A 20074-nucleotide genomic window follows, 5' to 3' on the forward strand; every position below is an offset into this window, starting at 1 on the left:
CTGAGGTGTGTAAGGGGGAACACTGAAAGGCTCCCCCTTAGGGGGTCCTGGGCTGTTGTATTTCCAGTTTGGAGCAACAAAATCGTCAGCTGGCGGGAACTCTGGGGGACATGGGAACTCCATGTCCCCACCTATAGGGAGGTTGGGGTCAACTGGGACTAGGAGGGAGACAGCTTGGTGTCTGTGTTCTAATTCTGGTCCTGCCGCCATGGGGTGATGGTGATAGTGATGATGATGGCTGTGATGGAGGAGGAGGGAAGGGAGGAGGAGGGCGATAAAGAGGAGGGGGAGAATATGGAAGAGGGGGAGGAGGGGAACGCAGGGGAAGGGGAGGAGAGAGAGGAGGGGAAGATAAAGAGGGGAGAAGACAGGGGGGGAGGAAGAGGAGGGGAAAAAAGAGGAGAGGGAGTAGGAGAAAGGGAAGAATGCAGAGGAGAGGAAGGAGGAGGGGAGAGGGATGAGGAGGAGGAGGGGAAGGAGGAGACTAGGAAAGCTTTTGCTGCCTTCGTGATCTGCAGTGACAGTTTTGGGCTGTGAGGACATTTCCTCCTCTCCAGAAGTCATGCTGGGCAGCCCTAGAGCTAACCCTGGTCCCCAAGCCCCTGTCCCTTACCAAAACATCTCTCTGCCCTGATCCTGATGTCCCTACATGGGACCTCATGACTCCCGACCCCAATCCACAAGCTGTTTATCTATGTGAGCATCTTGGAATGGTACACCTCTCTGCTCTCTTCCCTCCTGTACAGCTGGAGAGATGTCTTAGGGCTTGATGCTCTCCCTGAGGACCTGGATTCAGTTCCAGGATTCCTGCTGCAGGGCATCCAATGGCCTCTTCTGCCCTCTTCTGGTATTTTCTTGATTAGTGATTGATGGAACGGGCCCCGCCCGTTGTGGGCGGGGCCGCCCCTGGACAGGTGGTCCAGGGTAGTGTAAGAAAGCAGGCTGAGCTAGCAATGGGGGAGCAAGCGTTCCTCCAGAATCTCTGCATCAGCTCCTGCCGCCCTGCCCTGACTTTCCTTCATGTTGAACCTTAAACTGTGAGCTGAAATAATCCTTTCCTCCCCAAGTTGCTTTTGGTCACGGTATCATCACAGCGATGGAAAGCAAACCAGGGCAAAAGCCCAGATCCAAACTTCTCTGTTACAGTTTTATTTTTTTCCCCCCAGAGCCAATCCTAAGGTAAGAATAAATAGAGAGGTGCCTGTGTAAAAACTTTTCTAGAGTCTGAGGAGGGCGGGGGGGGGGGACATGGGGTGGTATGAGTTACCCCTCCCCTTTGAAAGCCAAAGCCACTGGGCAGCCTGCATTGGGAGTGGGGTGGGGGGGGGGAGACAAGGGTTGGGGGGCGTGGCGTTCAGGGGCGGGCGTCCAGGGGTGTGGCATGTAATTCTGTCCCCTGTGAAGAGCAGCCTGTCAGTGAAGAAAGCACAGGGCAAGGCAGAGATTTTGCAACTGGATGCTGAGAGCTGAGAGGCACCGCCTCTGTGGACACCCAGATCAGGGAGCAGGGAATGCCCTGTTCCTGAGTGCGCTCAGGATGGGTGGAGAACGCTGAAGAGCCTGTGCCCAAGTCTAGCTAGGCCATGAAGTCAGCATGGGGTCTGCAGAACCACGCTCCTGCCCATGACTCTGAGGACCGTCTCCATTTCATCCAGGATCTGGGGTCCCTTATCAGCCCTCCAGGGGTGTCTCTCAGCAGAGCTAAACAGGCCCAGGCAGTGGCTGGATGAACCACCTGTGGGTGCCTGGCTGGGCCGGTAGAGTTGCCACATTCCCGGCTCTTGGCTGGCGCGGAAGGAGAGACTGAGCCAAGGCAGACAGGTGTGGGTTCTTCCTCCGCTGGGAGGCCAGGGGCCCGGAAGATGGACGAACAGGTGTTCAAAGGAGACCCAGACACCCCTCATTCCATCTCCTTCTCCGGGAGCGGGTTCCTTTCCTACTATCAGGCTGGGGCCGTGGACGCTCTGCGAGATCTGGCCCCTAGGATGCTGGACACGGCCCATCGCTTTGCAGGGACATCAGCTGGGGCTGTGATTGCGGCCTTGGTCATCTGCGGGATTGAGATGGGTAAGACTTTTATTCTGGTGTCTCTGAAGGGGGCTGCGGAGGGACTGTACAAGCTTGGAAGTGCACTGGGGGACAATGCCAAGCCTGGCAGCCCGGGTAGCCCCCCTTACACACACACACACACACACACACACACACACACACACACACACACACTCCTCCTCCCTCTGTATTGAGCCAGAACACTGCAGTCTGATCATGAGGAGTGAGGCTGGGAGAGGCTTCTCTTAAAATGCAAACGCTGCCTCTTCCTAGTGAGGAAGGGGCTCCCAACGTGCAAACCCTGAGGATTGAGGAGAAGCTGGGAACAATGTGGGAACTTCAGCTGTGCCCCTGGTGAACCAGAGGCCACAGTGCTGACCCAGGGATAGGAGCAACAGCCTCCTTGTCCTAACAGTGTAGAGCACAGGCCCAGCCAATCCCCAGCTGCCCGATGCCGGGCTGTAATGTAGAGCCCATGTGGAGCTGAAGTTCTAGAACATTCTAGAGAGAAAAGACAAATAACAAACTTTCAAATGGAGACGTCTCTTGTGTCATGATGGAAGGGATTGGTGGGGGGAGTGTCTGTGAACAAATCTCAGCTGGCTGGGGCTGGAGGGGGGAAGGGGGCCGTGCTCCAGAGATGTTCAGGGGCGGCCATGTTGAGGAGGAGGCGTCCAAGTGGGGACTGCACAGAGTAAGGGGACATGCAGAGAAAAGACATTTTTGGTTCCCCGGGTGACAGACCTGAGAGGAGAGGACTGAGGGTGAGTTTGGAGGAAGCAACGGAAGGACCAGATAACTTGAGACTCTGTCGAGCTGTGCCGGCGCCTGTGGGATGCTGAGTGTACCCCAAAGCTGAGTCCTAGCCCTGGCATTCAGTTCCGTACCCACAGAAGTCAGTTGCTTAGCTCTCTGTGCTCCAGGTCCTGCCATCGGAAAAGCCCCATGATGGGTTTGTCAAAGGAGGAACTTAGTTAATAGGGATGAACTGCTTCATTCACTGACTGTCTAGTTCGGGGGTTTTAAGGATGCCTGACTGCCGGGTCCGAGGAACCAGAGCAGAAACCAACTAGGGGATGAGTGTGCTATGGGGTACCAGCAACTGGACCTTGAACTCTCTGTGTAGCAGAGGATGACGTTAACTTCGGATCTTCCCGCCTCCTCTCTGCAGGGGCAACAGGGGGATTGGGTTTAGAATGTGCTAGAAGGTAGAGTTGAGACCAGCTGAAGGGTCAGCTATTGGGTCTCTGAGGAGGCAGCAGCCGGTGGGGGTGGGACTTCACCCCAAAGGGTAACAGTAGGGCCCCTCTAGTTCCCTCACACAGGCAAGGGACCGGCTCCTTTTTAATAGTTTATAAGAAACAATGGGACAAGAGAGTTAAAATGTCTGCCCAACCCGCAGCCCTTAGTCCACTTGCCCTTCCCAAACATGGGCAAAGGGAGGGACAAAGATCTTTCCAGATCTTTCTTAGGCATGGGACCCTCTGTGGTTACACACCCAATGCTCCCCCCTCCCACCCCAGGGGAAAGGATGCTAGGGCTTCAGAGAGGTAAGAGTCATTCCCTTCTGAAGTTGCTGACTCCCTGCCCTGGACACGGGGTCTCTGGGAGGAGGCCCTGGTCTTTTGGGTCCCTGCAAATGCTCACTCTCCCCTTGTCTTTGCTTTATTTTAGGCAGGGTCTCATGTAGCACAGGCTAGCCTTGAATGCTCTGTGTAGCTGAGGATGACCCTAACTTCTGATCCTCCTGAGTCCTCTCTGCAGGGATAACAACCACACACTTCCATGCCCATTTTTGTGGTTCTGGGGATTGAGCCTAAGGCTCTGTACAGGCCAGGCAAGCACTCTCCCCAGCCTCGGCCTCTGCTGCCTTACAGTAAGTTCTTAAAAACATACCATCCCACACTTTAATCCCAGTGCTCAGGAGGCAGCGGCCAGCTTGGTCTGCAGAGAGCTCCAGGACAGAGGCACACAGAGAAACCTTGCCTCAGAAAACCAAATATATATGTGTGTGTATAATATATAAATATATAAATATATATGTTACCCCAGTGAGTTTATAGCAAGACCTTATAGGATCAATTCAGTTTGTTCAATAGGAGAAATAAGAAACCTGTTTAGCCAGCCTGAGGCAAAAATGGACCACAGGGAATGGGAAGAAGTCATGAAGAGGCCCAAACCCAACATGGCTCATGAATACAGAAGGATGTAAGGAGGGGTGAGGTGTACAGACCAATCCAGTTTAGTCATTTTACTGCCCCGTGGTTTCCTGATAGCCAGAATGATTTCCAGATAACCAGAATGATTTCTGGATAACCAAAATGATTTCCGGATAACAGGAGTGTCCTTCGTTTCAGATCCTGTTTGGAGTTTTTAGGGTATTAACTCATCTAGATTTACAGCTCCTGCTAAGGGGGAATCTATTATTATCTCCCTTTATATAAAGTGTCACACTTATACAGCCTGAGGTCATACAAACAGCATGTGGGAAGTTCAGCCTGAACCTAGTTTGTCCAGAGTGGGCGCGTGAATGACTTAAAACATGTCACTGTTTGGCAGGGTGGACTCTCATGGGACCCTGGCTTTGTGGCTGTGGGATTAGCAGTGGGAGGCGGGGGACAGAGTTTTTACACAGACCTGATTTACTGAGGGGATGGGCTGAAAAATATATTGGGCCGAGGCATGGTGGTACAGGCCTTTAATCCTGGTGCATGAGAGGCAGAGGCAGGCAGACCTTTGTGAGTTCAAGGCCAGCCTGGACTACAGAGTAGTTCCAGGACAGCCAGGGCTATATTGAGAAACCTTGTTTCAAAACAAAACAAAACCAAATGTAAAGAAGAATTCATTAAAAAAAATTTTTTTTTAAACAAAGTACTTTGGGGAGAACATTTACCAGACAGAGGACAGGTAACCAGGATGTTGACCTGTTATCAGAAGCTCAGGGGAAGCCTGGACCCAAGTCTCCATGTACCACTAACACCAACCACCTCTCAGCTTATTGCTTTGTTGATGGACACCCCTAGTCCTGTGGTTGTAAACAGTGGTGCAGTGAGCAGGCTGGTTGCTGTCTGACATTCCTAAGGTGGGTGTAAGCCCTTGGACTCAAGAGTAACCAGCAGTGGGCTCTTTTATGCCATGCTGGAGGATTCTCTGCAGTGACTTTGCAGTTTAATAGGAGTGGTGTGAGTGCGTGTGTGTGAGATGTATGTGTCATATGTGTGTGATATATGTATGTGCGTGTATGTGATATGTATGTGTGAGTGTGTGAGGTGTATGTGTGTGGGAGAGATGTGTTTATATGTGTATATGTGTGTCTGAGATGTGTGTGTGTGTCATGTGTGTGTGTGATCTGAGGTGTGTGTGTGAGAAATGCATATATGTATGTATGTGTATGTGTGTATGTGTATATGGGTCTTCTCAAACATGTGGAGGCCACCTTGGTGTTACACTTAGAAACATTGTACACCTGCATTGAGACAGTCCCTGTGGCCTGGAGCTCACCCAGGAGGCTAGACTGACTGGCTAGGGAGCCCAGGAAGACCTACCTCTGCCTCTGCCTCTCCAGTGCTAAAATCTCAAGCATAGGTGTGGGCACATGAATACACATGTGTACACACATGTGCACATACAGCACACATACATGTGCCAGCACGCCCCACATTTTCAAGACATCATTTTTTCAAAAGATGCATTTATTTTGATTTTTATGTGTATGGAAGTTTTGCTTCCATCTATATCTCTGTATCACATGCTTGTCTAGATTCCAAGGAACCTCTTCCCTCCTCTTCCCTCCTCCTCTTCCCTCCTCTTCCTCCCCCTCCTCCTCTTCCTCCCCCTCCTCCTCTTCCTCTCCCCTTCCTCTTCCTCCATCTCCTCCTCCTCTTCCTCTCCCTCCTCCTCTTCCTCCTCCTCTTCCTCCCCCTCCTCCTCTTCTCCCTCCCTCTTCCCTCAAACCTTCCTCCTGCTATCTTCAACATGAAAGGTCCAGCTGTGATTTTATCTGGAATTAAGCCTCCCGTGGTAAATATAACCTATCTCTGCTCTCGGTGCCCTTTAATGAAGACATTGTGTGTCACTTATGTTTATCAATTTAAGGATCTTTATTTGTTTTTGTCTCACTCTATAGACTAGGCTTGCCTGGAACTCATGATGAGTCTCCTGCCTCAGCCTCCGGGACCAGGTTTATCTCTAAGGCTCTTACAGTTTTTACTGCTGTGAAGGGGTTTCTCTTTCCACATCACTTCCTGATAGCTCAGTGCTGACACAGGAGGGTCTGAGGGTTTCCCTGCTGGTCTCAGGGATTTGGCACACACCCATAGTAGCTGGAAAAGTGTGTTCATTGCCTTGTTCTTTATGTGGGAACACTCTCATGTATATAACTGGAGACCTGTTGCTTTTTGAAATTAATTTTATTATACTTACTATGTGTGTGCACACGCCAGAGTATGTGTGTGCGTGAGTGCACCAGTGCCAAGTAGAACATGTGATCAGAGGACAACCTTCAGGAGTTGCTTCTCTCCTGCCACCAGGTGGGTCCTAGGCCATGTCCTTGCACGGATGGGCCTTCTAACCCTGACTAGGGGCGTCAGGGGATGAAAAAATGGCAGAAACACAGAAAAGCTGGGACGTTGAGGGTGGAGCTGTCTGATGGAGAGACTGTAGCATCCTGGAAGCTCAGCGTGTTTACTATAGACAACAGTACACAGACGTAGGGTTGTTACATACAGGTAAACCAGGAGATACAATTATACACAGCTGGGCAAGGGGACAGGATTATCGAATACAGCCGGTTTTGCTAGTCTTGGTAGGAGCAGTCTTTCTCTGCAGGGGAGCAACCTGCAGGCTGTAAATCTCAGGGACAGAAAGCTGTGGTGGGCATTTTCTGCACACACTAGCAACACACACACAGGATGAGGCCAAGGCACTGGGACTTTGACATGACAGTACACATATCAAGAGCACAGTGAGTCAGTCCTTCATTTACTTAGGGTTTCCTCTGCTCCCCCACAGTCCTGGGTATCAAACTCGGTTCATCAGGCTTGGCTTTGAGCCCCTATACCTGACAATCCTTTCTGCTACCATCCTGCCTTTTTCTTTCTTTCTTTAAAAAAGTCCTTAAGCTCAGCCACACTTCTTCCCTCAAAGTGGTTTCCATTTGGAGCTTCTCTGACCAGAGACTTCTCTCCCTCATCCCTGCGGAAGCTAAGTAGGTGCAGACATCTCAAACGCACTTAGGGCCCTGTCTGGTCCTCATTGGAGATGACATCACCATTTATTTGAGGAGAGGCAATCTCCATGACAACCAGTGGGGTTCCAGAGTTTCTGGTGTGGCCAGAAGTGGGACACAGTGTCACAGAACTGAATTTCCTGTATTTTGAAAAGAACTGCTTTATAGGGTATTTTAAGCTACATTCATTCATCCCTTTATTGTGTGTATGTGTGTGGGTGTGGGGGGCGCAGGGCATACCTGTGGGGGGTTCAGAGGACAACTTTCAGCTGTCTGCTCTTTTCTTCCAACATGTTGGTCCCAGGGATCAAACTCAGATCTTCAAGCTTAACAGCAAGTGCGTTTACACATGGAGCCATCTTGCCACCCCCCGAATAATTTCCATCTCTCATCAAAGGATCACGATTTGGTGGTCAGGGAGCCTCACCTCTCTCAGCTGCTACTACAAAAAGACCCCTCCCCAACAGACTTTATGGCAACCCTTCCCTCTTCTGTGCATTCTTTCCTTCTCTATATGTCTCACGCTTTCTTTTCTTGAGATAGGGTCTCAGCTAGGCCAGGCTGGCCCTTCATGTAGCCAAGGCTGCCCTCATGTTCCTCCTGTCTACACCTCCCAAGTACCAGGATCACAGGCACGTCTCACCATGCCTGGATCTCTGTGGTGTTGTTCCAACGAGAGAGGAAGTGTGCCCTGGGTTCTAGAAAGGCTCAGAGTGAAGCCGGTGCCTCCAGTCAGGATTGCCTGAGGGAGCCAGCGGTGTGAGTGGGAGTTAGGGCGGGAGAGACAGGCTGGGCGGGACCGGAGGCCTCCAGCAAGGATGTGGAAGGACAGGGTGACAAGGAGGACAAACCAGTGTGTCCAGAAGATGGACAACACAGGTCACCTGATGTCACGGTTTCAGAGAGGGGAAATTCGGTTCACATGGAGGAAAAGGAGCAATGGGTTGTGGGGAAAGCCAGAGCAGAACCGCCAGCCATCTGGCCGGTGGCTGTGCTGCTGGTGTCCCCTCTACTTGGTCTGAGGTGACCTATGACTGACATCACAGAAGACTTGGGCTGGAGGGACAGTGACTCGGTGGGTTAAGACGAGCCTGATGATCCAGTGGTTGGGCGCGCCCCTTCTCCCGGGAGCTTCCCTGTGGTCTCCTTCCCTCCCCTCCCTGCCCACAACAGAGCAGAAAGACTGGTGTTCCGACCCAGTCTCACCAAAGAGGAAGAACAGGAAAGAAAAGCCAGGCGAGGTGCAGCTCACCTGTGAGTCCGAGGAGTTTGAGGCTAGCCTTGGCTACGCAGTTCACTGGAAACCTGACTGGGCAACTGGAGACTGTCTCAAAACAAAACCAAAAGAGAGAGGGGGGGGGGGCTTTACTGTGGCCGTGTAGGCTGTATTCACCCTTGTAGTTTGTTTAAAGTTTATCCACGGTTTGTTCAGTTTTCCAAAAAAAGAGCTCCAGTTTCGGAATGCTTTGCCCCCAAAGGAACCTACTCCTTAGTTGTCCTCAGTCTCTCCAGATGAACACAGTCAACAACACAGTTCTCCACATCTAATAGACAGGAAATGCGTGTAGTTTGCCTCTGGCTTTTTTCCCTCATCGCGGTGTGATCAAGGTTCACCAGGCTGTAGTGCGAACCAGTTGGTGTTCCGTTCCATGGTTGAATAATAGTCTACTGTGTGGACTTGACCACATCTCTCCACTCGATGTTGGACATCTTTATCTGGGTTGTCTTTACTTTGGGCTATCATGAATAGTGTTTTTGTGAGCATTCCTGTTCATTTAAAAAATGCTTTATTTTTTTTTTTAACATGGAAAATGTTGAGCACATTATACAGGGCGATGCTATCACCCCTCAAGTCCTCATTTAGCTTCAGCAATGACCCAGGGCATGTCAGCTCAGCTCCCAGTTGCTTTGTTACCATCGGAGGCTTTATTAAAAAATCAGGGATGGAGATATGGATAAGTTGATAGGCTGCCTGTCTGAAGGTGACTTTGACGCCCGGCACTACGTAAAGCCGGCACCCAGTTCTTGACGCCCCTTAGTCTGCTCTCAGATAGGTAGCGGCAGAGCCAAGAATCTCCCAGAGGGGGATTCAGATCAGGATCCCAGCTTTGCCTACCCTGAGAACAGGAGCTAAGAAACTGTGGGCAGCCATAGTGGCTCAGTCCGGGGCTCCTGGCTTTCCTGTGGCCTTTCTGAATGGGATTTGGCAAGGAGGGAAAAGGCCGGATGTCATCTGGCCAGAGTGCTACCTTTCTGGACCGGTTTACCTGCTATAGCGTGGAAGAGATCAGTCTCCCAGTTGGCGTAGAGCCCTCTGGGAGTCAGCGGCCCAATCTCCGGAACCTTCCAAAAACCCAGGAGGCTGTTGGGAGAGTGCTGTCTTGAGTGGGGGCAACAGAAGAGGGCTCTTGCCTCTACAGCACACGTGCTAGCTCCCTTCAGGTCTTCTCTGTAGACCCCGAGCCCCAGTCCCTAGAGTCCACATCAAGGTGCACGCAGGTGTTGCCCTGTGTCGGGTCCATGTCTACGTTCTGTCTAGTCAGAAAGGGAAACAGACACACCCCTTCCCTCTGAGGTGGGACTCAGAGGTGACACACACATGTTAGCTCTCATCTAGAGATCAGAACTTAGTCACATTGCCTCGCTTGGTAGCAAAGGATGCTGGGAAGTGCCGTCTTTCTGTCAGTGCTTCCCCCTGGAGATCCCCACCCCCCCATCCCCCCAAGGAATGGAGAGCCAATGCCTGAGTAAAGATAGGATGCTGGGTAGTAAAGTCTCTGGCTATGCCTGTTAATGAGTAGTATAAAATGACAGGGTGCTTGTCTGGAGTGCATGAGGCCCTAGGTTCAACCCCAGCATCATCAAAAAGAAAAAGAAGGGGCTGGAGAGATGGCTCAGCAGCTAAGAGCAATGACTGTTCTTCCAGAGGTCATGAGTTCAAATCCCAGCAACCACATGGTGTCTCACAACCATCTGTAATGAGATCTGATGCCTTCTTCTGGTGTGTCTGAAGACAGCTACAGTGTATATAATAAATAAATTAAAAAAGAAAAAGATTAGGGAAATTGTTCTCTGCTTCAGACCAAGTTGGAGACTAGAAAGCCACCAGGTCACAAGGCTGTTTTGGTTGGGAAGGGTCATCTGTGGTGGCCCTGGGCTTGCAGAGCCCTGGGCAGTGCTTGATCTCAGCCCCCTGCCTTAGCTCCGCTCCCTGCAGACATGTTTGTCTCCTTCCCAGCCCAACATTACCAGTTGAGCCTTGGTCTGTGCTGTAGAGGAGGTGGCCCCACTTCCCATCTGAAGTGTGGTGAGGACCAAAGATGAGGGCTTGATCTCAGCACCTGAGTGGCAGAGAGCAGGACCCGAGTCACACGGGGTGGGGCAGGGCTCTGCAGAGCCTGGCCAGTGGATGCCTCAGGCAGCCCGGGCTCTCGTAGCATTCGCAGAAATGACTAAGTGTCGTGGTAGAGAGGGAGGGCGGGCAGGAGGCCTGGTCTTGCTCTGCCTAGGTATCCAACTGGAGAGATTCACGGCTGAAGGGGTGCCGGGAGACAACCTGTAGGTACCCTGCCACACCCACAACACAGTTCTGGCTTCATCCTAAGGTGTCTCGCTTATACCGAAGGATGCGGATGGGGCCAGGGTAGATTTCTACCGTGGGACATAATCTCCAAAGACAACAGAGAGAGAAGCAGGGGGGTGGGGAGGGGGATTGAGGGCTCTGGAGTATTGAGAGAACTTTCCAGATGCACCTCTGTGTTGGTGCATCAAGGTCTGTAAGGCTTCTCCCCTCGTCCATGGAGGAATGCCAGGAGAGGTGCCCGGGGGGGGTACGGAAATACCCAAAGCAAGAAAGGGGTCTGCAAAAGATGGCTAGAAATCTAGGCTATGAGCCCATCCCACAGCAACTGACACAAGCCTGTCAGAGTCCCATTTGGTTGCTTTGGGGACCGGATGTCACTGTGTAACCGAGGCTAGCCTCTAACTCATGCCAACTTTGCTGCATCAGGTTCTTGAGATGGGTTACAGGTGTGACCCACCATATGGTAATAATACTTTAGTATAAGTTTTTTTTCTTAATTCTAAGGCTTTCTAAGAATTAAGTGTGTGTATGTACGTGTGTGTGCACCTGCACAGGTGTGTGTGTGTGTGTGTGTGTGCTGCTAATGACATATTTCTACTAACATAGGGTGTAGGACTTACAGTGTGTGTCCACCCACTTACCCACCCATCCATCCACCTATCCACTCACTCACAACCTTACCCACCCACCTACCCCACAACATTACCTTATCCATCCATCTAACCATCCACCCACCCACAACCTTACCCATTTGTCTCCCCACCCACCCACCCATCCATCCATAACCTTACCCACCCATTCACTCACCACCCCACTTATCCATCCACCCAAGTATTCACCCACCTATTCATTCATCCACCCCCTTAATCATCTACTCACCTTCACTTTTGTGCGGGGCTGGAACTTCTACCTGCAAAAGCAGACAAATGGGGGTTGGGCTAGTGTGTGTGTGTGTGTGTGTGTGTGTGTGTGTGTGTGTGTGTGGCTCCCCATCAGTGCCTATACGTGCAGATACACATGCATTTGTGTGCACATGGGGTCAGAAACCAACCTCAGTGTCTTTCTTCAAGAACTGCCCACCTGTTTTATGTGTGTGTTTGTTTTATTATCTCACGGGGAACTGGGGCTCTCCATTAGACTACACTGGGACTGGTTAGTGAACCGCGTGGATCTGCCTGGCTCCCCCTCCCTAGTGCTGAGGGAGCTACCAGTACATTCAGCTTTTGCGTGGGTTCTGGGGACCAAACTCGGACCTCACGTCTCCCTGGCAAGCATTTTTACCCCTTGAGCAATCCTCTCTGCGTCTGCTCTAGTATTCTTGACCTAGACTCTTAGAACTATTAATCTGTAAGAATTTTGAGGGGTTTCCTGTGTAAGGTGGAGCCAGGGAATCTCCCAGGGGGTTGACCCCCATACGGCTTCAATCTTTTTTTTTTAAAGATTTATTTATTTAACGTAATGACTGCACTGTCCTTGACCAGAAGAGAGCGTCAGATCCCATGACAGATGGTTGTGAGCCACCATGTGGTTGCTGGGAATTGAACTCAGGACCTCTGGAAGAGCAGTCAGTGCTCTTAACCACTGAGCCATCTCTCCAGCCCGCCTGCTTCAATTCGTAACAGCTTCCGTTTAGTCATTTTATAGAATCAATTTTCACTTCAGATTTGCCTGGTCCAAAGCCTTCTTTGGCTGTAAACTGGCCACACCAAAGGGCCCCCACGGGCTTTCTATAAGCAACAGGGTAGCTTTAAGCAAAATGGTTTTATCGATGCCTCTGCCGTGTGTGGCACATGAACCAGGATCTGCCCTTAGAGTCTGCCTGTCTCGGTGAAGGTGAGGAGACCCGAGGTGGGAAAGCCTGTTTGGGTGAACTACTTTCATTAAATAACAATGACAGTTATTATTAGAATGTGGTTAGGTAGCCAAGGTAGACCCAGGGGAAAACACAACTGGGATTTCAGCCTGCAATTTGGAGCCAGACAGGAGCCTAAGGCGTGCAGGTTCCTCAGTCAGGGATTCTGAGCCTTGCTGGGGCTTCCCTGGGAATCTTCTCACTCCTGCCTCCCAGAAGCCACCTCACCTCAGCCCCCTCCTCCAACCCCCCAGCAGCCATCTCAATACAAGGGAGAGCTGGCTGGCCAACTGTGATTGGCTAAGCTGGAGACTGTTGCTAGGTTACCAGTCCACCGAGACTAGGTGTGTGTGTGTGTGTGTGTGTGTGTGTGTGTGTGTGTGTTTGTGTGTGCGCGCGCACACAGCCCCATTCTCCTTCCCAGATTCATCCCACACAGCAGGCCTAATTCTTGCACATCCAAGAACAGGATCTAGTCATTTATGGGGTCGGCCTGCAGCGCCCCTTCACCTCTGAGTGGGGGAAGGGAAGACAGGCATCTGCTTTAACTCTGAGCTTACTAATTCATCCATCATCTGAGTACGCATTCAGTTAATTAAGTGTCTGCTGGGACTCTGGACGCTGTCATGAGTACTAGGGGTTAGTAAGACCTCTTTGCTCTTGGGAAAGGGGTAAATATTTCCCATTTAATCAAATAACATACATAGACATCAAATCATCTCTTTTCTTCTCCTTCAGCAATCGCTCTAGCCCCTGATATTTTCAAATGCAGCCTCTAGCAGTCTCCCATAGAAGAGGCATGTTACCACAGCCATGTCACTCCTGAGACTGTGGGTATACCCTCTCCCCCATGTTTTTACTATTTACTTATTTATTTCCATGTGTATGGGTGCTTTGTCTGCAAGTATGTCTGTGTACCACATGCGTGATGTGCTCATAAAGACCAGAAGAGGGTGTCAGATTCCCCCAGAACTGAAGTTGCAGATGGTTGTGAGCCACCGTGTGGGTGCTGAGATTTGAACTCAGGACCTCTGGAAGAGCAGTCAGTGCTCTTAACCACTGAGCCATCTCTCCAGCCCTCTACTTTGATACACCTTGAAGAGGATGAAGGGAAAGATTGGTGCCTTGTTCAGTGGGCACATAGACAATTACAGGCCTGACAAAAATTGAGTGCATACTGTATGCAGAGGGCTTTCACACTGTCTCATACAGTGTAGCCCAGGCTGGCCTCTAACTTCCTTTGTAGCAGAGGATAACCTTGACTCCTGATCTTCCTGTCTCCACCTCCACAGTGCTGGGGTTTCAGGTTACACCAAGTCCAGTTTATGCACTGCTGGAGATAGAGCAAGGCTTTGTGCATGCTGGGAAAACACTACTAGCTGGACAAATCCTCAGTCCTAAAGAAGATATTCTTATCTACATTAAAAATATGGAACTGCCGGCCGTGGTAGAGCATGCCTTTAACCCCAGCACTTGAATGGCAGAAGCAGGCAGAAATCTGAGTTTGAGTCTAGACTGGTCTACAGAGTGAGTTCCAGGAAAGGCAGGGCAACACAAAGAAACCGTGTCCATGTATGTAATTATATGTGTGTGTGTGTGTGTGTGCATGCATATATGTATATATAAACTTTCTATTTTTTAAAATTGTGTGCACATTCACACGCATGGGCGTGTTTGGTCATGGGATCACATACAGCACCTATGCGCTTTGTGGAGGTCAGCGAGCAGCTTTTGTCAATTAGCTCTCTCCACCCTGTGGTTCCCAGGGATGGAAGCCAGGCTCCCCACAAGCACATTTCCCTGCTGAGCCACCACGCTGGACTCTCCTTTTCCTTATTTTATAGATGGTGGAGTTGAATTAGCATGCCCAACTAGCCAGAGCTACCCCAGACGGCTTGTGTGACCCTGGGGTTGGAGGCAAATCTGCCTGGCTTTGCAGTACAGACCTGTGCTTACAGATGATGAAGCTCCCCAAGTATCTGAGAATCAGTACTGTGGCTTCACACTGCCCTTGACAGAAGCCTCATCTCAGCCTCTGTCTCCTGCTGAAGTTCCCCACGCTGGAGGCTTTTGAAGCCTGGGTTAGCCACACTGGTCAATACAATTGATTCTTGCTGGTTACAGACCTCCCTTCATCTTGGGAGATACAGGGAACAGGCTAGGGGGTTAAAGGTCATTCTTGGAACTACAGTAAATCTAGGCCAGACTTGGGTATAGGAGGCCATATACCAAAATCGAATGTGTCCCCTGGCTGTCTGTGTGCGAGCTCATGGTAGAGTCAAGCGACAGCTTCCTTTTCTGGAAGGTTCCTGAAAGGCCTCCTGATGGGATATTGAGAGGAGGCTTCATAAATACACACACACACACACACACACACACACACAGGAGAACTGCTATCTGTAGTAGAAACAAGCGTGTAAAGAAGTGAAGGCTCCAAACCCAGTGTTCTCTCTCTCTCTCTCTCTCTCTCTCTCTCTGTGTGTGTGTGTGTGTGTGTGTGTCTCACTTGCTCTCCCTCTCACTTCTCTCTCTGAGACAGGACCATCCATGTGAACATGGTTGTCTTACGTCAGTCTGCAAACCTGGGCCTAGTCCTGGAAGCGTCTAGCCTCTTCCGATCTAATCTAGGCCTAGAATGTTTTCAGCCTCTAATACTTGCTGATGAATAGGCTCACCCTTTCTAGCTCTTTCTGAACTCTGGCTGGCTGGTTCAACTCAGCTGTTCAGGCTCAAACTCTTCTTCTAGCCGACTGATTCAATCTGGCCTCTCTCTCGGCTTCTCACTGAATTGCTCTGCTTGGCCTCATGCTAACTTCGACAATCTGTTCTCATTCTGGCTCCTTCTCACTCTCTGGCTCGTTCTGTCTTCACCTGTGTCTGGCTTGCTCTCTCTCTCTCTCTCTCTCTCTCTCTCTGTGTGTGTGTGTGTGTGTGTGTGTGTGTGTGCAACCATCTGTGTAAAACTCTTCTAGCAAACTGCTTCCTCTCTTTCTCTCTCTCCCTGTGCTCTCTTAGCCTCTCTTTCTTTCTGGTCTCCTGAGACTTGGGCGTGTCCTATCCTGTCAAATCTTCCTCTGATTTGTCACTTTGTCTGCCACTCAATTAGACATCACTTTCAAACATGGTGCTTCCTTCTCTGATCTTACTTTACCTTCATTGTTTGGGATTAAAGGTACCCAAGAGGGATTAAAGGTGTATGCTCAGAGCCTACACCACAACTAGAAACAGATTTCTTTTTTTTTCAGTAAACAATGGGATCTCAGGGTTCACAGTGTGATCAAATATCCTGCAAAATAGACCAGATTCAATGTGAACTCAAACCATGTGCCTCTATCTCCTGAGCTCTGGGATGACTGGTATGAACCGTTACATCTGTTAATGTTTGACTTCACTAAAGGACATTTGTTTGACCTGGTTACTTGTTCATCTCTCCTCCTCATCACCAAAACTGCTGGGAGGAGCGCCAGGGAGGGAGAGACAGTGAGGGACCCCGATGATGGACATATAGAGACCTCGAAGACAGACACACAGAGACCCTGAGGACAGACACACAGAGAGCCCCACCCCAGGACAGACAAACACAGAAACCAGGAGGGAAGCAAGAAAATGCAGAGAGATAGATGACCTTTCGGTTTGTGTCTGCTTTGAGCATCAAGGAAGAATTTCAAGCCAAACGCCCCCAGGCTGAGAAACCAAACCGCCTCCCTCTGGCTCTGTGTGTCTGGGTGCACACAGCCGATTTCCAGACCGAACCATTTCAGATGCACGGAGCCTACAAATGTCAGTACCATTTCCATTCCCCCCACTGCGGTTCGTCACCGTCACTCCCCTCCCTATCGTCCGGGAATGGATCCTGTTCTAAAGCTGACCTTAAAGTAAGGTCAGCTTGACTCATGCAGACCTTTGACCTCGCATGCCTACTTCCAGTGGTTTGTCCTAAAGAAAATAGTCGGGAACATGAGCAGAGGATTTAGCACGGATTGCTTCTCCTGTTTCTGTTCATCTATTTGTGTTTTATGTTAATGAGTGTTTGCCTGCCATGTTTGTCTGTGCTCTAAGTGTATGCAGTGCCCACAGAGGCCAGAAGAGGGCGCTGGGTACCCTGAAACATCTAGATCCTCTGGAAGCGCAGCCAGTGCTCCTAACCACTGAGCCATCTCTCAGGTCCTCTAGCAGACTAGTATTTAAAATTATGTGTGCGCTTAAGTGCTTGTGTGCATGTGTTTGTGTGTTTGTGTGCATACCTGCCTGTGTGTTTGCATGCATGTATGTGTATGTGTTGCATGCGTGTGTGTGCATGTGTGTGCATGTGGTGGTTTGAATGAAAATGTCCCCCGAAGGCTCAGGGGTTTAATATGTGATCCCTGGTTGGTTGAACTCTTTGTGTAGGAGGCAGAACCTTGCTGGACAAGGTGTGCCACTGAAACCCTGAGACTTCAAAGGCCTGAGCCATTTCCAATGAGATCTCTCTGCTCTCTGATTGTGGTTCATATGTGTGAGCCCTCGGCATCTGCTCTGGCTGTTGGCTGTTTCCACGTTCCCACATCATGGCAGACTCTTATCTCTCCACCCAAAGCCCAAGCAAATCCTCCCTTCTATGTGTTCCTAGTGGTTTATCGTGGTAATGGAAGAGTAGCTAGCAGGTCGTATTCACTGCTGTGTGTGTGTGCCCTGGTGGGGGTCAGAGGGCAACCTGTAAAAATAGAACTCAGTTCTCTCCTGGCTCCTGGGTCATGAGGATGGAACTCAGGTCATCAGGCTTGACAGCAAGCGACTGACTTTACCCACTGAGCCCTCTCCCCCTCTTTCTCCTCCTCCCTCCTTCCCCTCCTCCTCCTCCCCCTTTCCCCTCCTCCTCCACCCCCTTCCCCTCCTCCTCCTCTGTGTTTCCCTGTGTAGCCCTAGCTGCACTGTAGACCAGGTTAGCTGAGTGTGGGGGCTGGAGAGATGGCTCAGTGGTTAGAGCACTGACTGTTCTTCCAGAGGACCTGAGTTCAAATCCCAGCAACCACATGGTGGCTCACAACCATCTGTCATGGGATCTGATGCCCTCTTCCGGCATGCAGGTATACATGCAGGTAGAAAAAAAAATGTGTGTGTGTGTGTGTGTGTGTGTGTGTGTGTGTGTGTGTGTGTGTTTCTTTAAAAAGGCAGGCCAGACGTTAATTTCTGGATAGAGGGACTTTGTCTTTTTATTCTTTATTTCTTTGTATTCCTGTCTTGTCTTTAAGGCAGGTCTAGGTGGCCCAGGCGATCTTCAAACTCTTGATCCTCCTGCCTCTACCTAACAAGGTGACGGGAGACTTGTGCCTCCACAGCTGTTGGTATTGGGTTTGCTTGGTGTTTCTCCCATGTGAGTAGGTGTGTTTCCTGCATCATCCCAGGCTCTGCCAGTGACTCTCCAGACCTGGTAGAACAGGCTGAAGCAGGGCTGAAGGTGGGTCAATGACCTCAGGTAACCTGTTAAAAAAAAAACAAAAACAGACTGGAGAGACTGCTCAGCTGTTGTGAGCACTGGCCGATTTTCCAGTTGACCTAGATGGATTTCCAGAGCCCACTTGGCAGTTCCCAACCACCTGTAACTCCAGTCCCGGGGCGTCCATCACCCCTCGGACCTCTGTGCAGCGTGATGTGTACATAAACAGTAAGGTTTTTAAATGGCTCGTCTGATGGCACACATTCATCATCCCAGCACTAGGAAACCGGCTGAAGGGAGATCCGGAGTTCAAGGTCACTCTTGGCTACACAGTGAGTCTGAGGCCAGCTTACACTACGGGAAAGCGATTCTCAGTGCTTGCGTTGTAATCTGTCTTCTGGGTGACCTGAGACCTCGGTGGCCCCTTGCCAGGTTGTTTTCTAACCTGCAGTGGTTACCACCCTCCCTGGAGGGAAGATGCTGATTGCTCATGCCTACGCATGGTAAGACCAAGCTTCCTAATCCCCGGAAGGAGTGTGAGCAAGCCTTGTCCACAGCCAAGTCAGGGGTCCCTAACAGCATAATTCAACTGTGATCTGGGTGTGAGTGAGGGATGGCCCGGAGTCGGGAAACCAAAGGAAACAGCAAACCCAGACTGCATGACGGTGTGACCTCAGGCACGACACTGCTCCCTGCCTCAGTTTCCCCATCTGTACAAAGGCACTCCAGCATTAGTAGTCTCTAGGATTAGACCAGGATCTGTGAAGTATAAAATGCAATAGGAATAAGCTCTCCCTCTGTCTCTAGATTGTTGTGTGTGCCTTCGAGCAGATCAGATACCTTCTCTGTGTGTGCTCTGGATCGCCAGGCACTAGGACGCCAGACTCTTTCACCCCTCCCCCCCAGATCTAGTTGATAGGCTCTCTGTCAAAGGTGCTTATGCAATCTGAGCTCCCACGGCCAACAGCTCACGACTACACAAGTCCCTACTACATATACATGACACCAGCTTTAAACAAACCTCTCCAAATGAGATTCTTGTTTAAGGACTGGCTTCCGTAGTTCAGTGGTCAAGCACCAAACTTATGCAAACGTGTGCAAAGCCCCGAGTTCAATCCCTGGCACCAAGAGAAACAGTATTTGTGGGTCTGGAGAAGGCGACTGTAGCTAAAGGCATTAGCTTCTCTTACAGAGGATTTAAGTTCAGTTCCTACTGGTCATGTCATATGGCTCCCAGCTGCCTTTAACTCCAGATCTGGGGATCCTACAGCCCCATCTAACTTCTGTGGGCACACGTATGTACATACATACACATAAATAAAAATGAAATGTAGGGGCTGGAGAGATGGCTCAGTGGTTAGGAGCACCGACTGCTCTTCCAGAGGTCCTGAGTTCAACTCCCAGCATCTGTAGAGAGATCTGATGCCCTCTTCTGGTGTGTCTGAAGGCTACGACAGTGTACTTATATATATAATAAATGAATACATCTTTAAAAAATAAAATGAAATGTAAAAATCTGGTTAGGAGAGCAGGGTCACAGCTAAGTTGGCAGAGTTCTTCCCAGCAGCCCCGGGTTCTCTCCTTGGCAGAGCAAAAGCTAAACAGGGTGTCACTCCAGAGGAGGAGACTGTAGAATTGGGGGACCAAGATCACCCTTGGCTATGCAATTCGGGTGAAGTCTGTGAAGGGTACGTGACCTCTGTACCCTTGTCACTTGGTAAAATCATGTATGTATTTGTGTAGGAATCTCTTAAACACAGCCTGGTGGCAGACCTCAGGTGTGTGGGGACAGGAAGCTGGGGCAGTCATTTTGCTGGAAGAAAATACCTTTTTTGGCCACTGAAATTTTCTATCGGATGTCCACGCATGGTCAAGAAGCAGGACACCAGGATCCCGTGTTGGCGCCGGTGTCTCCTAGCTGTAGAGCATCTGGGACTTCCTCCTTTC

General features: G+C 50.3%; 1 protein-coding gene across 1 annotated transcript in view; it reads left to right on the forward strand.

The window, feature by feature from the left end:
• Nucleotides 1-1862: 1862 nt before the first annotated feature.
• PNPLA1 (patatin like domain 1, omega-hydroxyceramide transacylase) overlaps nucleotides 1863-20074 on the forward strand; it is a gene marked incomplete at both ends in the record, with an annotated part of 35503 nt that continues 17291 nt past the window's right edge. Inside the window, one exon of the mRNA XM_080937736.1 lies at nucleotides 1863-2067. Within this exon, the coding sequence (XP_080793862.1) occupies nucleotides 1863-2067 (205 nt within the window). The remainder of the gene's footprint in view (nucleotides 2068-20074) is intronic.

This window comes from Micromys minutus (assembly GCF_963924665.1).
Source record: "Micromys minutus genome assembly, chromosome: 25".
NCBI lineage: Eukaryota > Metazoa > Chordata > Mammalia > Rodentia > Muridae > Micromys > Micromys minutus.